At 44.0% G+C, this 15,371-nt stretch overlaps 1 protein-coding gene across 1 annotated transcript in view; it reads right to left on the reverse strand.

The window, feature by feature from the left end:
* LOC104072818 (voltage-dependent N-type calcium channel subunit alpha-1B-like) overlaps positions 1–15,371 on the reverse strand; it is a gene marked incomplete at its 5' end in the record, with an annotated part of 160,508 nt that overhangs the window by 115,019 nt on the left and 30,118 nt on the right. The window contains 3 exons of the mRNA XM_009572401.1: positions 3,432–3,544; positions 7,094–7,206; positions 14,556–14,765. Of these exons, the coding sequence (XP_009570696.1) occupies positions 3,432–3,544; positions 7,094–7,206; positions 14,556–14,765 (436 nt within the window). The remainder of the gene's footprint in view (positions 1–3,431; positions 3,545–7,093; positions 7,207–14,555; positions 14,766–15,371) is intronic.

The following is a 15,371-nucleotide window of genomic DNA, read 5'->3' on the forward strand; positions in this document are numbered from 1 at the left end:
CAAGAGGGAATGGCTCAGCCCGAGTCCTGACTGACACGTCCAAGTCGCATCTGGCCAGATACTCAAGTTGGTTTGCTTTTATCTCCCCCGGCCCCTGAGACGGCTCCTGGGTCACTCGCAGCGCAGGCAGGCACGTCGAGTGACGGCGTGCCGGGGAGGGTGCTCAGAAACAGCTCTCTTTCCTGGCTTTATTGCCCTGCTGAGAACAGGCAGGGAGCATTTCTATTAGGAAAACTAATGAATCAGAAAATGCAGAAAGACCTATTAAGCAGAGGAGCTCTTTGACAATCTCCTTTTGGACAGACAGGCATGCGGAACAACGGGGCTGGAGCAGGCAGTAGGAAACGAGTGATTTACAGTCATTTCATGTGTCCTCTGTTAAAAGTTTTGAGACCGTGGGGGGAGATTTGTCTCTCTCTTTCTCCAGTGACCTCTCTCATTTCCACTGCCTGCTGCTGGGAGCTGCCATCCAGAGGTCACTCTCCGCAGCAGCGTGCTCTACCACCCTGCCCTGCGTGTCCTCCGGCTGCAGTTTTGGGGACAGACCCAGGCACTGAGCTCCTTCCCGCAGTGCAGCTGCAGCTACCCAGCAAAGGAAGCCCATGGATTTGTCTGATCTCCTGATAGGGAGAGAAACTCAGAGCTTGAGTCAGAAGAGCAGAAACACCATCTTTTCTCTTTGTTTTCCTCCTTTTCCTTCCCCCAGGTGTAGCTGGGAGGACTGAACCACCCACACGTTTCTCTGTGCTGAGGATGATACAGGCATGTCCATCCCAGGAGAAGCAGGATCTTGCACTCCCATTGCACCCATTCCAAGGAAAGTTATGTCCATAATATAGTGACAGAGGTTTCAGGGGAAACTTCGGTCTCTCGGGAGAAAATCTGCAATTGGAAAAGTTGCAACCAAACCTACTCAGGGTTAGCCCCGAGGCAAAAAGGGGCTAAACTGCTCTCCTTGGAGAAGGAGGAAGGGTTTGCTGATCACACAGCTCTCCCCTGCTTGACACAATGGCTTCAGGCAAAATCTGCCACCAGCAAGAGGTTCGCACCTTGCAGTTAACACAACCGGACACAAAATACATGTGGAGGCTCTGCCTTGTCCTGGAATAGCTCAGCACCAAACCCTGCCTGACTACAGAGCACCAGGATATAATGAAGAGTTGCATTTCTACAGATGCCAGTCCCCATTCAGCTCTGTCATGATGAAGAGGAAAATATGTGAAGCTGTTTTCTCCTTGTCCTCCTTGCTGAATTTTAGCCCCTCTCAGGCTGCGTCCCCTCGCAGTGCATCTGCTTGTCGGGCCGGCTGTAATTTAACTTTTTAACTATCGCATCGCTCTGCCGTCTGCAGTCACACTGATTTGGGACATACGAATCAAAAGGTCTAATACCATCAATTGTTCAAAGCAGGTGGACTGCAAATGGCTTCTATTAAAGACAGGGGCAAAAGAAAAAACCAGGGCAGGAATCTTCAGAGAAAAATTGCTGTGAAAGAGATGGGAAAAGGGAAAAAAAGAAAACTACTGAGGGCCAGGATGTTTTCACAGTAAAGACTGTAATGAGAGCAGGTGGGCAGCAATCTGTGCCTGGTGCCATCGTTTTGGTTGCTCTCCATGATTACGCTAGGACTGAGCTGTGCAGCTCAGGCACTGGGATAACGTGGCCCAGCACAGCTGAGATCCCCCCGTGTGAGCTGGGGGAGACCTGGCTTCTGGTAACACAATGTCATATCAGGTGAAAAATCCAGATAATTAGGTCAAGGGAACTTCAGCATCAGTGGGTGAGAATTTCACGCGCTGTCCTGAGAAGGAGGAGAGCACTCGGCTTGCTCCATGATTTGCTTTAAGTTAAATCTCAGGCTTCATCCCTTCCTTACGTTGGCTAAAATCCTGAAGAGTCAAAACTCGCAAAAAGATGATTTTAACTTGCAAAAACGTCCAGAATTTTTAAAAAGTACAACACGCAATCAGATACACTAAATCTCAGTAGCTCTGGATAAAATTAACTGCTGAAAATTAATTGCTATGAATTTGCTACAAAACCTGGAGTTTTCCATAAATAAGATTAGTGCAAAGGTAGACTAAGAGATATTTTTGGGGCAGGTGACCACCTTTTTGCTGGACATTTACCGAACTTAATGTTTCCAACCTCTTTGTCCCACAGTACAGCAAACGACACAGTATTACACACGAATCTTGGATCTGCATAATGGTTAGCAGATATGAATTAGCAAACCCTACAAAGCTAACAAAACCCATGTGTTTGAATAGCTGCAAAAGTACCTGGTTATTTCAAATGACTGTTTTGTTCAAGTGTGACAACCTATGCTTTATCTGTTTAGGGTGGTTGGGTTTTCTTGGAGGGAGGTGCTATTCCTGCTTTTGTTACTTCAAGCCAAGAACAAGTAAAAGAGTGATGGAAAGAGGGGAGAGATCTGAGGAGGTGATGGTGTCAAATAAAAAAAAAAAAAAAAAGAAAGAGGTGGAAAACAACAGCAGGAGCACCCAAATATGTCATCAATTTCCACACTACAATTTTGAAATCCTGCAGAAATTGCTCTAGGTGGGTTTATAAATTGCACAGCTAGCTGTTTGCTAACGCCAGCACACATTAACGCAATGCATGAGCATGAAAACAACTGAAAAGCTGTGGCAACCCAACTCTAGTGAAAGTTCAACTCCACAGGCTCAAGACTGAAAACCTCAGACATTCCCAGACCAGACACAGCACAGGCAGCAGCAACACACTTCATATTTGTGTCAACACAATGGTTCAGGCACGAGGATTTAGTATCCAGCAACAACCAGGGTAGCTAAGTTTACCAGTTCCTAAATACTTAAGGAACTATCCCCAGATCAGCAGCAGATAAGGACAGTGGGCAGTTGATGGGGCTTAGAAAATAAATAAGAAACCTTTTTCTCTTACCGTGAGAAATAAGGGATCACCTCATGAGATTTTTGTTTTAAACAAGCTTAAAAACAAAGAAAAGAAGGATGCTCTCATGCAGCCCATCACTACACCGTGGAGCCCTCTGCCCAAGGGTAGACAAACCTGCACATGAGGCTGGGGAAAGGGCTATTAAAAGTCCTTGTGGATGCAAATTCTGGCTCAGGAACGCCCTAAACCTTCGACTGCCAGAAACCCAGATTGTCCTACCAAGGGAAAGGCAATTCTGCATCTGCAATTTTCTTCTGTTTCCCCACCCACTAGAGCCGGTGCAGACATAAGATGTTAGGACAGACAAGACCTTTGTGCCAGCTCTAGTACAGGGGTTTTTGGGGGTTGTTTTTGGGGTTGGTTTTTTTGTTTGTTTTGGTTTGCTTTGCTTTTTTTACAAGTGTGGAAAGCACTATGACTTGCTCTGGGGCTAGTGATACAGATTTCATCTGGTACTAAAAGTCTCATGTGAGCAGAAAGGGAGCTGGACTTACTTTGTTACTTTGAAGATCCTCAGCAGTCGAAGAGCTCTCAATACGCTGATGCCAAATGAGGTACCCGGTTTCACTGCAGCCCAAATAACTTCAAATATACTTCCCACGATGACCTGCAAGAAGAGTCCATTTTACATAAAGTAAAACTTCTGCTTAGCTCTTTGTGGTGCTGCTAGAGAGGCTGAGGAGAGAACAAGAATCAGAGCTTGGGCTGTCTTGGTTTTCTTATGAAGGCTTCAGCAAAATCATGAATTAGCCAATAGCACTAAAAAACCTTGTTCCAGCTTTCTGCAGTCCAGTCTAAAAAAGGGCAATACCTAGAAGCAGGACAGAAGCATAGGGAATCACAGATAGGAACTTGTTGCTTTCTTCTCTAGCAAGCAAACTACCTTAAAGTAACCTTTTTTGAAGGACACCGTAATTTTTTTTTTCCTCTACACTGGCTCAACTACAAATGCCAACGCTTCATTTTCCCACCCCATGCAGCCAGTTCGGCCCAGCCTGCAGAGATGCAGGGGGACTCTGCCTCCTCCTCCCCTTCCCATCAGGAGCACCGAAAGGCTTCACCCACAGCACTGCAGAACAGCGAAGCATTAGCTCTGGGCAAGATCTACCAGCAACTTCTGGCAACTGAGAGTCTTTAGGAGACCGATTAAGATAATAGCTATTAAGAGATCCTGCAAAGCCTCTAGCACGCACATCCAATCATCTGCCAGGCCCTCAGCTTAAGTTATTGGAAAAAATTGTCCCCAGTTGAGGTGGTTTTTTAAGTTTTGTTTTATCTGTTTTTTTTGTTTTAAGGCTGGCAGAGAATTAACTTCAAGTGGTAAAGAAATCTTCTCTTCAATCCTTTATTACAAAAAGGACAAAATAGTAACGGGTTAAGCACAACTGGAAAGGGCAATTATATCAACACAGGTTACCGCACAGTTAATAAGAGAAGACAGGCATTTCACCGCCAATTACTGTTATTACTTGCATTAACCTAGCATTTCAGAGCTCCCACGGACCGTGGTCCCCAGTTGCATGAAGCACACCATAAACACATTACCACTGGACCCCAGTGAGCAGCTTGTTTGTGCTGTGAAAGGGAGTGTTAATGGGAAGTCAGGGCCAGCAGAGCTGTGCCTCAGTACCTGAGCAGTGCTGGAAGACTCAGCAGCTCAGAAACCCCTTTCACAAACAGAAACCTCGACGACTTTTGAAAAACACAGCATTGCTGGCAGCTGCTCTGCAAGAAATGCTTTACCCTGAGCTTCAAGAAAATGTAGTGGGAAAGGGAGATATACAAGAGTTGCTCCTCCATCCCATCACAAAAAGAAGGAACTAAAATTTCTCTCCCACAGTTTATCACTCTTGGGAATCCCTCATGAACCAGCAAAAACCTTTCCTTAGAACCTCCACATGTTACACTGGTAATTAATTTTCCTGGCATCTCAACATGGCCTCCTGGGAGTTGTTTCACATGAGACCCCACTGGACTGTTTCTCCCAAGACTGATGTTGCTCTGATTTGTTGTTTCAGTTTTTGCATTTGAACGGTTTCATCTTGATGGTTTGTCAAACTAAACTGACTTCAGATCTGTCTGATATTCCAGCGGGGGTGAATTAGCTGAATTAATTCTGGGGGCTGGAAGGTGGGTGAGGAGAAAGAAACATAGCTAGAAGTAGGATCCCAGTGGATTCTCTAAAGGAGGAAAAATTAGAAACAGATCAACAGCTTTACCTCCTGGGAAACACTCCGCAAAGCTTACTGCCAGTGCTGCACTCACCATAGCATGACACAAAGCAGAGAGACCCGGTAGGTTTATCTCTTGCTTAATGCAAGCTCCTGAATCACCTGTCCATGACTATCAGGTACACGCTCTTCTTGTTGTGGAAGGAGCATCCTGGATACAAGAATCCAGGGAAACTGGCACCCAGCGTGGGGCAAGCTGGCTGAGTTCAGAGCCTACTTAATCCATTGGTGACGGACATGGATCTAGTGTCTGTCACTAGACAATGCAAACAAGGCAATGATACCCTTAAAAGTCTAACCAGCAATATTGCTTGGCTGCCAAATGTCTTTGACTCAGCTTACAGAAGTTGGGGTCTTTAGGCATGCGCTGAATTTAATGAAAGCTGGGTGTCAGCCCCCTTGCATTCTGTGGGCACATTGTTCATTCCAGCCTTTCCAGGACATCTTGCCGGTACAGTTAAACTTTTCCGTGAGTTGCCTGCCTTCAGTTGAGGGGAGCCTCTCTGCCCCTTGGATTAGGCACCAACTCTGAATGTGCAGACATCCAGTTATCTTGCATTATTCGTGTTATTTGTGTTCTGGTTTCCTCTCGTGACAGTTAGAGTCTGTGCATTATCCTTTGGGCTACGCAGCCAGAAAGAGCAGCACAATGCATTTGAATGCTCTGAGCCACCAACGGCTGCGATGGACATCCCCACAGAGGAGAGCCCCATACCTGGTGCAGCCTGATGGAACACCTCAGTCTGTTGGACACAGGTGATTCTTAGGCTGGCTGGTTTAATCTCAAAATCTGTTTAGCTCTGAGCTTTCCTTTTGACACTACCAAAAAGAGTAGCTGTACTCTTGGATTTAGAAGTGGTCACTTACTGAAGGTAAAAATACCTCCTCCTACCTTGTGGGAGCAGTGGTGAAGCAGGGATTTTAGCCCCATGGGGGAGAAGAATCACCCCCAGCATTTTGGCAGATAAAGACTAGAAACAACAGACTAAACCTTGGAGAGAAGGGCTGGATGACAGGTATAATGAACTCAATGTTTTCTCCTTGCCCGTGGCTGCATCATAAGCTTCGTATCTGCTTTGTAAAGAAACCTTACAGACCGATTCCCGCTCTGGGATACAGTGCTCAGCCCACACTAAAGAGAAGCTGAGTTAACCTCTGTGAGGACAGATTACAGCCTAGTAGCTTTTAATGAATAAATTAACATCTGCATGCAACATTCTCTGTTAGATGGAGTCAAAACTGGCCCCACTATTCTTACTTTAAAGCTATAGTTACAGCACGAAGGGGAGAGTCTGTACTTCTGCAATAAAAGGATGTGAGTTCTTGCCTTTCTGGCCACTCATGTCTGAAAAGTGCTGCCTACGTATCTTGAGGTAAAGGCCATTAAAGGGATGATAGGGGAGAGAAGCAGTAAGACGAGTGGCTTTTTTGTCTTTCAATCACCTCATTTAAATGGGAGAGAGAATCTCTCAGTAATCAGAGCATTTACTGGTGCTGATGCTGCGAACACCCTGTAGCTCACCGAGGAAATGAAATCCCCAGCTGTCACGTTTCTTCAAGAAGGATGATAACTAGGGGAAGCTTAATGTGTTTCACTGCAGCTAATTTAGACAATGACTACTCATTGTCTTGGGACAGGCTGCCCAGGGAAGTGGTGGAGTCACCATCCCTGGAAGTATTTAAAAGATGTGTAGATGAGGCGCTTAGGGACATGGTTTAGTGGGCATGGTGGTGTTGGGTTGACGGTTGGACTCGATGATCTTAGAGGTCTTTTCCAACCTCAATGATTCTATGATTCTACTCCCTACAGAAGACACACTTACAGCACCATTTCCCATGGATTCCCATACACACCCTTAAACGCCCAACCCCGTTCAGTAACGGGACAGCCACACACTTCATCCACGCAGCTGAAGCCTACTCACCCCAAAGTCAAAGCAGTTGAATGAAGAGTGGAAGTAATTTCTTGGCCCCAGTCCATACATCTTCAAAGACATCTCAGTAAGGAACAGACCCAGGAAAACAAACTCTGCGAAATCTGGAAACAGGAAAAGAGATTAAATTAGTCCACAAGACCTTGCTAGGCAGATCTCTTCATGTGGGGAACAATGGTAATTTTTCACAACACAGACTGCCTCCTGCCAGAAGAAAATCCCTTTGCAATGGCAAACAAGACCCCGAGGACAGTTTCACATAATTATTTCTATAGGCATATGAGCTGTATTCAGCCTTCAAGAACTGTGAAGGCAATGTTTCATCTGTACTGTGGGAAGGTTGGTATGAGTGTTAAATAACATTCCCATCGTCTTTGTAAAGGAATTTCAAAAGAAAGCTCTGGATCTAATATTTCTAAAGGTCTAATTTAATTGCACAGATAATGTTTTGCAAATGTATATTTGGGACTTTCGTACCTACACGAGACGAGCACTTTTGGGAGCGGGATGTAAGCTTTTGTAACATCCTCTCATGATAAAAATACCTTCATACCCAACAGAACTGCTGCCTCTGAGAGCTCATACTCAGAGGTGTTGTGTCTACTGTTAGCACATAGCCACATGTATTTTTGTTATGCCTGTATAACCATATAATTATGGAAGAGCAAGTTCTGTTTCCTTCTGCTTCACATATCACAGGCAAATAGGCTGTGAAGCTTTTGATGGGAAAATTTATCACCTATGATGAAACAAAGGGCAGAAAGAACATAGCTGAAGACTTCCAATTTCCAGATCAAGTTTTTAGGACTTGAAGCTACAGAAAACACTGCCTTTGGCATTTTAAGTCATGCAAGTTTAGATCTGGAGGCCAATGAGCAACAGAAAAATGGAATGTTAAACAAACAAGAAAAGGGAAAAAACCCTCTATGCTACCAAAACAAACCAAATAGCATAAGACAAACCTCTTTCTCTAGAGAAAAGATGAGGAAAAGAATCAAACTTCAAAGGGTGGAGATTAATCACATTGCTTAGCGCACTACAGAAGGTTGTCGGATGCTGTAGCAGCACAGACGCTACAGGAAAGTCGACTTCTGTAATTTCAGTTTTACAATTCCAGGAATGATAAAGACAAGATGGTGCCAAGCTTTTCTCAAAGGTGCACATGGACCAGCAAGGGGCAACGGATACAAGTTGCAACAAAGAAAATTTCAGCTAGATAATCTTGAATCCCAGGTGCTTTGTACACCTGCAATGTGTGGCTTCAGCTAACGAGCGTGGGGAAAGGGAGAGGAGGGAACGAGGGTCCTTTCAAACTGCACGGCTTTCACCCCATTCACGGCCTTGCACATTCATACTGAGTGAGCGCGGTTGGCCCAGGTCCATCTCGCATTGCTGCTTGGCTTTTGAAATTGCTTGAAAAATACAGCTTCAATTATCAAAAAATAAAAAGGGGTTTTAAATTTAAAATGAAAGACAGATATGAAATATCATGGGCATAATATTAACTGAAACCCAGGAAGCATTAACTAGATGAGAAAGGTTTTATTAACACTTCAGTGAGGAGCCTACAAGGACACTTCTACCAACATTTGCAATAGGGGAGGAAATACCAGGAGGGTATCAATTATACCATGTAACCTACTATCCTCGAAAATCGGAGCAGTATCATTAAAGGAGACTCTCAAGGGCAAAGTGTTCACATTTGAGGAATAAGATGACAAAGTACGAGGTCTGCAGACTTCTCAGCCTTTTTCCTACCAAGAGGTAGGCTCCATCCACCGGATCTCAGTGCTCAGTAGAAGGCATGGTCACATGAAGGAGCAGCACACCTCCATCTCCTTTTGAGCTTGGAACTTGCAAGGAGAAGCATGCTCACACATGCACCATGCTACTTTTCTCCTTTCCAACACCAGATGCGACAGCTCAGTGAGGGAACAGTTGTTTCCAACGCAAGGGATCCCAGAGTAGGGAGTTATCCACAGTTACACTTGCAATCTATCTGACTATACGAGTGCAGAGGGTGTGAGAAAGGGACCAGGTAAACCAACGTCAGGCATAAAGTGAGATGGCTGACAAGTCCAATAATATAAAAATACAGAATTTTTAAAAAACATGTTCAGTGGTATTGAACTTCTTTGCACATAATGAAAAAGATCGCAATTGTGAAGTAGTAAGAATCTTAAAATCCTTAATTATTAATAGCTGGCCCTGTAAATCAGAAGCTTAAACTAGCTTCCAGGCCAGATCCTGAACTTCCATTCTGCACCCTACATACTTTGGAAATGGTAAGAAACAGGAGGCAAAACTCCCCCAAAAAAGCAGATGCATGGAAGAATCTGTGCTGCTGCTGTCACCTATTTCAGTCATTAGCCCAGAGGGAAAGCTTGCACCAGCGTTTGTGCTGATGAGAGTCTCTCCCTGGCAGGGACGTTCTCACTCCCATCTTCGGTTTCACGCCCTGCAGAGCTCAGCAAGCCCGTCGGTGCTTATTGGAATGACTTCAATGTAAAGTCTTCCTACCACAAGGATTGATATAAAACCAATGCTTTGAAACTGGTGGCCTTGCTTATTTAGCAGACAAAACTTAAAATCGTAGGGAGGGGGTGTAGATCAGACCTACAGAAAGCATTGCACAACCTCCACCTGCTTCATATCTCACTCTGGCAGGAAGATTCTTATCCTTTTATTTATCCACCAGACTCACCTTTAAGAATTACATTTCAGGTACGCCCCATATTCTTTCACAGAATAACAACAGGTAAGGGGTTTTTTACTGTAATTTTCACCAACAGATCTCAGTACACTTTGCCAAGACCGTTACCATCATTTCAAAAGAAGAAAAAGGAGGAAAGACACAAGGATTAATGTTCAGTCACCCACCCAGCAGAAGCGTGAACAAAAACGCGGTATCAGCCAGTGCAATGTTCCATCATTGGACTGACACATCCTGCAAACACACGTGCAAACCCAGAATATCATAGGAGAAAAAAGGCTAGCAAACACCCTCTCTAAGTAAAACAGAAGAAGAAAGAAGTATTTGATTAAACAAACAAACAAACAACAGGAAACGTTACAAAACTAGAACATCCAAGAAACAGCTTCTTTCTGCTGCTCTTGAAAGAACCACCTAACTTGTTCTTTTGCAGCTGATGACTTCCATCAAGAGCAGGGTTCAGAACAGGCAGCGATAGCTGTATTTCAGCAGACACCAGGTTCTACAAAACAGAGCACTGTGAGGACAAGGGATGGAGGCAAGGAAAATATGAACATAGTGAACTCCTTGGGCAGAAGGAATTGACTCAAAATGAATCTGCTTTTCCAGAGGATGGATCAGAAACACGATTTCTTCTGACATGGCCATGCCCATATAATTGAAAATGCAATTTCATTGTTTGGACCTCCTGGTATTCAGACCCTACATGTAATTTAATCTGCCTTAAGCAGAAGCATTTTGTAATATGATTTAAGGAAAAAAGGTTTGATACAAATACTCTTATTTAATTTCAAATTTGTGCTATTGGCAAAGGCCGTGCTAGCATTTTTTTGCCCCATACGTTTGAATTAGATAGTTAGCGGCTCTTTTTTGTCAATCACCCATGGATTAATTCCATTTCTGCCCCGTCTCCAAGTCCGATGTCATCAGGAGCAGGTGCCGAGCCTGTCGCTTTGGTTTCCTCTACTTATCCTCCTCGAACATTACACCAACCAGGAGGAGAACCTCGGCGAAGTACAACTTCCTCCTCTTTGACAAAGCAGGCATGAAATGTTCAGCAGACATAAATAAATATGCTCGCTTCAGAAAGCCTTTTCTTTGCAATTGCAAATGCTGCATATTTATATCCGGAGGGAGCTGGCTATCTACTTCAAAGGCAAACACAACATCATCAAAAAAGGCCTAATTGCACCAAACACATGGTTCAGCATCACGCAGCACACAGGGAAGACGTTCTCAGGCCATAATGGCTAAAATACTGTTTTCGAATATTGTGTTTATCAGAAAGGAGACATTCTGGATCTTTTTTTTAGACAGATATAAATTTAGGAGCAAGTTAAGGATCGCTGTAGTGCTAGCTGGAGAAACATGGAGAGAGCTGCTTAGTGAAGGGCAGCCAGAGGGGAAGGGAAGCCTGATGAGAGGGCTCCCAAGTCAAACTTCACTGATCCAATCCTAAAACCTTCTCACCATGGTCCCTAAAGTCTGCCCAGGGAGGCCAGAGAGCTCTGGTTCCAGCCTTCTTCCACAGCTTTATCTAGAGGAAGAGGAGACCACCACCACCACCTCTGCCGGCCGCCTGCCACCGCACAGGGCCTGGAAATGCACTCGCCTGTTTCCACATGGCCTTGCAACTTCTGCTCAAGCCACAGCATATCTTTTTAAAAGGCACCGTCCTGACTGAAAACCCCCTAATGCTGCACCTCCACTGTGTGCCCACATTATGGATTTTGTTGGTTTGTGGCCCTCACAGTTGAAGACGCATCTTTGCTGCTACTAGATCTCAGTGATGCTTTTTTAGGCTAGGTTACAGAGTTGTCTTCTGACAGAGGTCTCTTTTTTTCTGAGAATACCAGCAATGGTGGAAATTACCACAAACAGGCGACAATCATGGATGGCTGCATGAAATACATACTTTTATAAGAAACTGCAACTTATTTAATCGAAGGTCCATGCTTTGGTGAGCACAACATGCCATGTGTCCATGTGCAGTATGAGAAAACTCCTGTGGCAATGTGGCACCGGAGTCCTTTCCATGCAGAGAAGGAAAATCTCTGATCTAATTTGGGGATAATTACAGGAGCATAAAGTATGTCCTGTTCTTCACCATACCCCAAGAATTCAAAGAATTTCTCATCAGCTCTTTCAATAAGACTAAAGAAATCCCAAGCCCTTTTCTAAAGCTCCTACAGTTCCTTTTTAAAAGCAGTTGCAGGAATATGGAATATCAAGTGGAGAAAGCTAATCAGAACAATTCAACAGCAGAAAAGTTAAAAGAAAGGACCAAGGGAAAAATAAATCAATGCAGACCCATAGGCTTTTACCAACCATTCTTTAAGTAAAATTAATTTGTAATGTAATTAAACTTTTTCCCGGAGGGACAGGTATAATGAATTAGAGGTTCCTGGGTAGGGTTTCAGGGTTTCGCGGATCCTCCCAGACTTTACCACTCTCCTCTCCTGCTGCTATAGTTCACACAAAACTCCTCATCAGTTCATTTCTAAGCACGTTCCATGAAACAACATAACCAGAATTGGCCATTTCTCTCTTGCACCACATCAGACTAGCCAAGTCCTGCTTCTCTGTGGCTAAGTTCACTCATCATGGATTAACTTTAAAGCCATTTTTAAACTCTGTCACTCTTCCAGTTAAAGGATTTTGCCAAGTATTTCCAGGAGCTGTTTAAAATCCCCTGGTTTTGGGATATCTTGTTCTGCCTATATCTAACGGATTTGCGCAAAAATCTTGGGCAGAACAGGGCTTTCAATGAGCACTCCTCGCGGGCTGAACCACCGCTGGCCTCGTTCACAAATGCATTTGCTGCAGGGTTAATCAGGCTGGCTGGGGTTTAGTGCATGCAGGAGAGAGAGAGGGGCCAAGTCCAGTCTCACCGTGATTGCAGTAACAAAACAGCCAGTTAGTCCACACAAACTACGTGGACTAGTACCTTTTTTCTAGACATTTAGTCTTAATTCAAGAGGAAATCCTAAGCCTCAAACTTATAATTACTCTGCCCATCTAGCTTATTATTTTCTCTGTTAAATTTAGGAAATGAATAAGCAAGACTGACTTCTCTGTGTGGTCTGTCTCTCTTTTCAGTCTAAATCTTACAAAAACAAACAAAAAAAAGAAACAAACCCAGATTTGAAAGAAGTTTCTGTCCTTCTTATGCATCTCTCATAACTGCTCCAGTTACCTGGTGGCATTAAATATTTCAGCAAACTTTAATAGGGAGTTTTTGAAGTCAGAGCAGCTAATATCCTTGACCTTTTAGGTCTATTAAAAAAAAAAAACTTTAAAAGTTTGATTCTTTATAATAAGGGAAGACCTGAGGATCTGGGGCTAGAAATATTTAAGTATCTAATTTATATAGAAATCAAGGAAAATTAGGTAGATAAGTATCTTTAATGATCTAAGCCAAAATTAATAAGTTAGACTGTTTGAAATAATTTGGGGTTTTTTCCTAGTCTTCTGTTCACCTGCTTCGGAAGTTTTACTTAACAAATTCTGAACTAGCCACATCTGAATATCAAGTGCTGAACAAAAGATTTGTTCCTGGCCATTTTAGAGTCAGAAGTGGCCAATGCAATGGCTCTGTCTTCCAGAAACAAACTCTCCATTCCTTCCCTTCAGAAGGAAAAGCTTGCAGTGTCTCATTTTCAGTGTCACCATATTCTTACCTTACCAATTTCTACAAGTTTTCGAGCTGTAGGAGTCATAGCCTACAACCTTCATTAAAATAAACAAGCAAGCTCTGTTCCTCACCTTCGACATTTTTTTAAAACAGGCTTCATGAGCAAGTCTGCAACCTCAAGTGTAACACTGTGATGTGTAAAGGCTTTGATTGCAGAAAGCTGTCTCCATTTATTATTCATCATAGGACAAAACAATATGCAATTTAAAAAAAAAAAAAATCTTACTTCAAAAGCAATTATAGACTATCTGAAGCCTAAACAGATAGGTGACCACAGGAACCAAGCTAAAACAAAAGCTTTCGCACAAATATAGTGTAATCTTCTGTATGGTATTATTTCTAACACTATTGCACATGTTTTCACAGAAGGGCATCACGACATCTATCCCGTCTAATCACATCATTAGTAAGGAAGGCACGATTATCAAAAAAGACCTTCTGTAAAGCTGTAACCTTTTAAAGAATATGACAATAATTGCTACAGCTGTAGTGAATTAGTATATGATTCTATAAGCACAGATAGACATTTTTATCTCCCAGGTAGCACTGGCCATTACATGTGCTGCTATCCCAGGGACATCAGCGCTGGCAGAGCTTTAAGTATGTCCACAACAGAAATCACCCATGGATGCAGATCAGCTTCAGTGGCATGAATTCTGCAGTTCTCTGGGCAGACGCTGATTAGACAGAGAACCCTGCCTTTACCCAAGTATGGAGCCATTCCCCCTCCTTTGACAAAGCCTGCTACAGAACAAATCCTCCTGCCGTGTTACAAGATCTAAATGTGGTGGCATCTGAAGATTCAGGCAACGTTTAGGATAACATTCCCATCTCAAACCAGTATCATGCCCTGGTGGATTTTTTCTGAATTGTATGACTCAATTACTCTTGAGTTACTAGAACCACTCATTAATGCATTTCTGACCCTCCTCTGAGGGAGGCATAGGAAGCCGAAAACCAGACCTCATGGGGATATGACAGCAGTGCTCAGAGTGATCAAAAATGCAAGACCTCATTAGAGGAAAGGTGGAGTCCCCAGTACTCACACAGCGCAGTGGTGAGCTTCTCCGGCTGGTCGTAGTGCACCATCGCGACGCAGAGCGTGTTGAGGGCGACCACACAGAGGACGATCCAGTAGAAGCTCTGAGCTTTCACCATGCGCCGAATGAAGAACCGGAACATTTTCTCTTTCCTCCTGAAGTAGGATGAGCTCTCGTTCTTCCCACTCTTCAAACTGGCACGGGCAAAAGGAGACCCTGGGACAGAAAGGAGAGTCACCACACCACATCCCAGCGGGCGAAAGGCCGGAGGACGTTCCTGGGCACACAGACACTTTCCCAAGCACCAGAAACGCGGCTGAGCAGAAAGCTGAGCACATCGACTATGGGCTGAGCAAGGGCATCTTGCTTGCAATGACATCATGAGGGATGAAGGCTGGGATTTTAAAACTCATGAATGAATGCCCAGCTCTACCATCTAAAGAAACTGGGCTTCCAATCCTTTGAAGCAATCTTGATTGTCCCAGTTTAACTCATAACTTTTGGGTTCCCAGTTGACTGGAGGGACAGAAATTACCAGGCACAGTGGTATTTCTGCCCGTGGCGTGGAGCACATCTTCTTGGAGCTGGGTAGCTGGCAACAGGAAAGCTGGTCCCTATTTCCCCTGCTCCAGGGACCAGGCAAAGGCCTAGCCCTTACTACCAAATTGAGTGAAATCTCCTTATTTTATTCGCCAACTTCATTTATTGCGACCGCAGAGGGCTCAATCTGCCTCCATGCGTCATATTTTGGGCGCAGTTACCCATTTGTATCAATTCTGCCTATATCAGCTACATTTCGACTCTAGTCTGAAACCCTGGGAA

Source organism: Fulmarus glacialis, unplaced genomic scaffold (genome assembly GCF_000690835.1).
Source record: "Fulmarus glacialis isolate BGI_N327 unplaced genomic scaffold, ASM69083v1 scaffold4552, whole genome shotgun sequence".
In the NCBI taxonomy this organism is placed as follows: Eukaryota; Metazoa; Chordata; class Aves; order Procellariiformes; family Procellariidae; genus Fulmarus; species Fulmarus glacialis.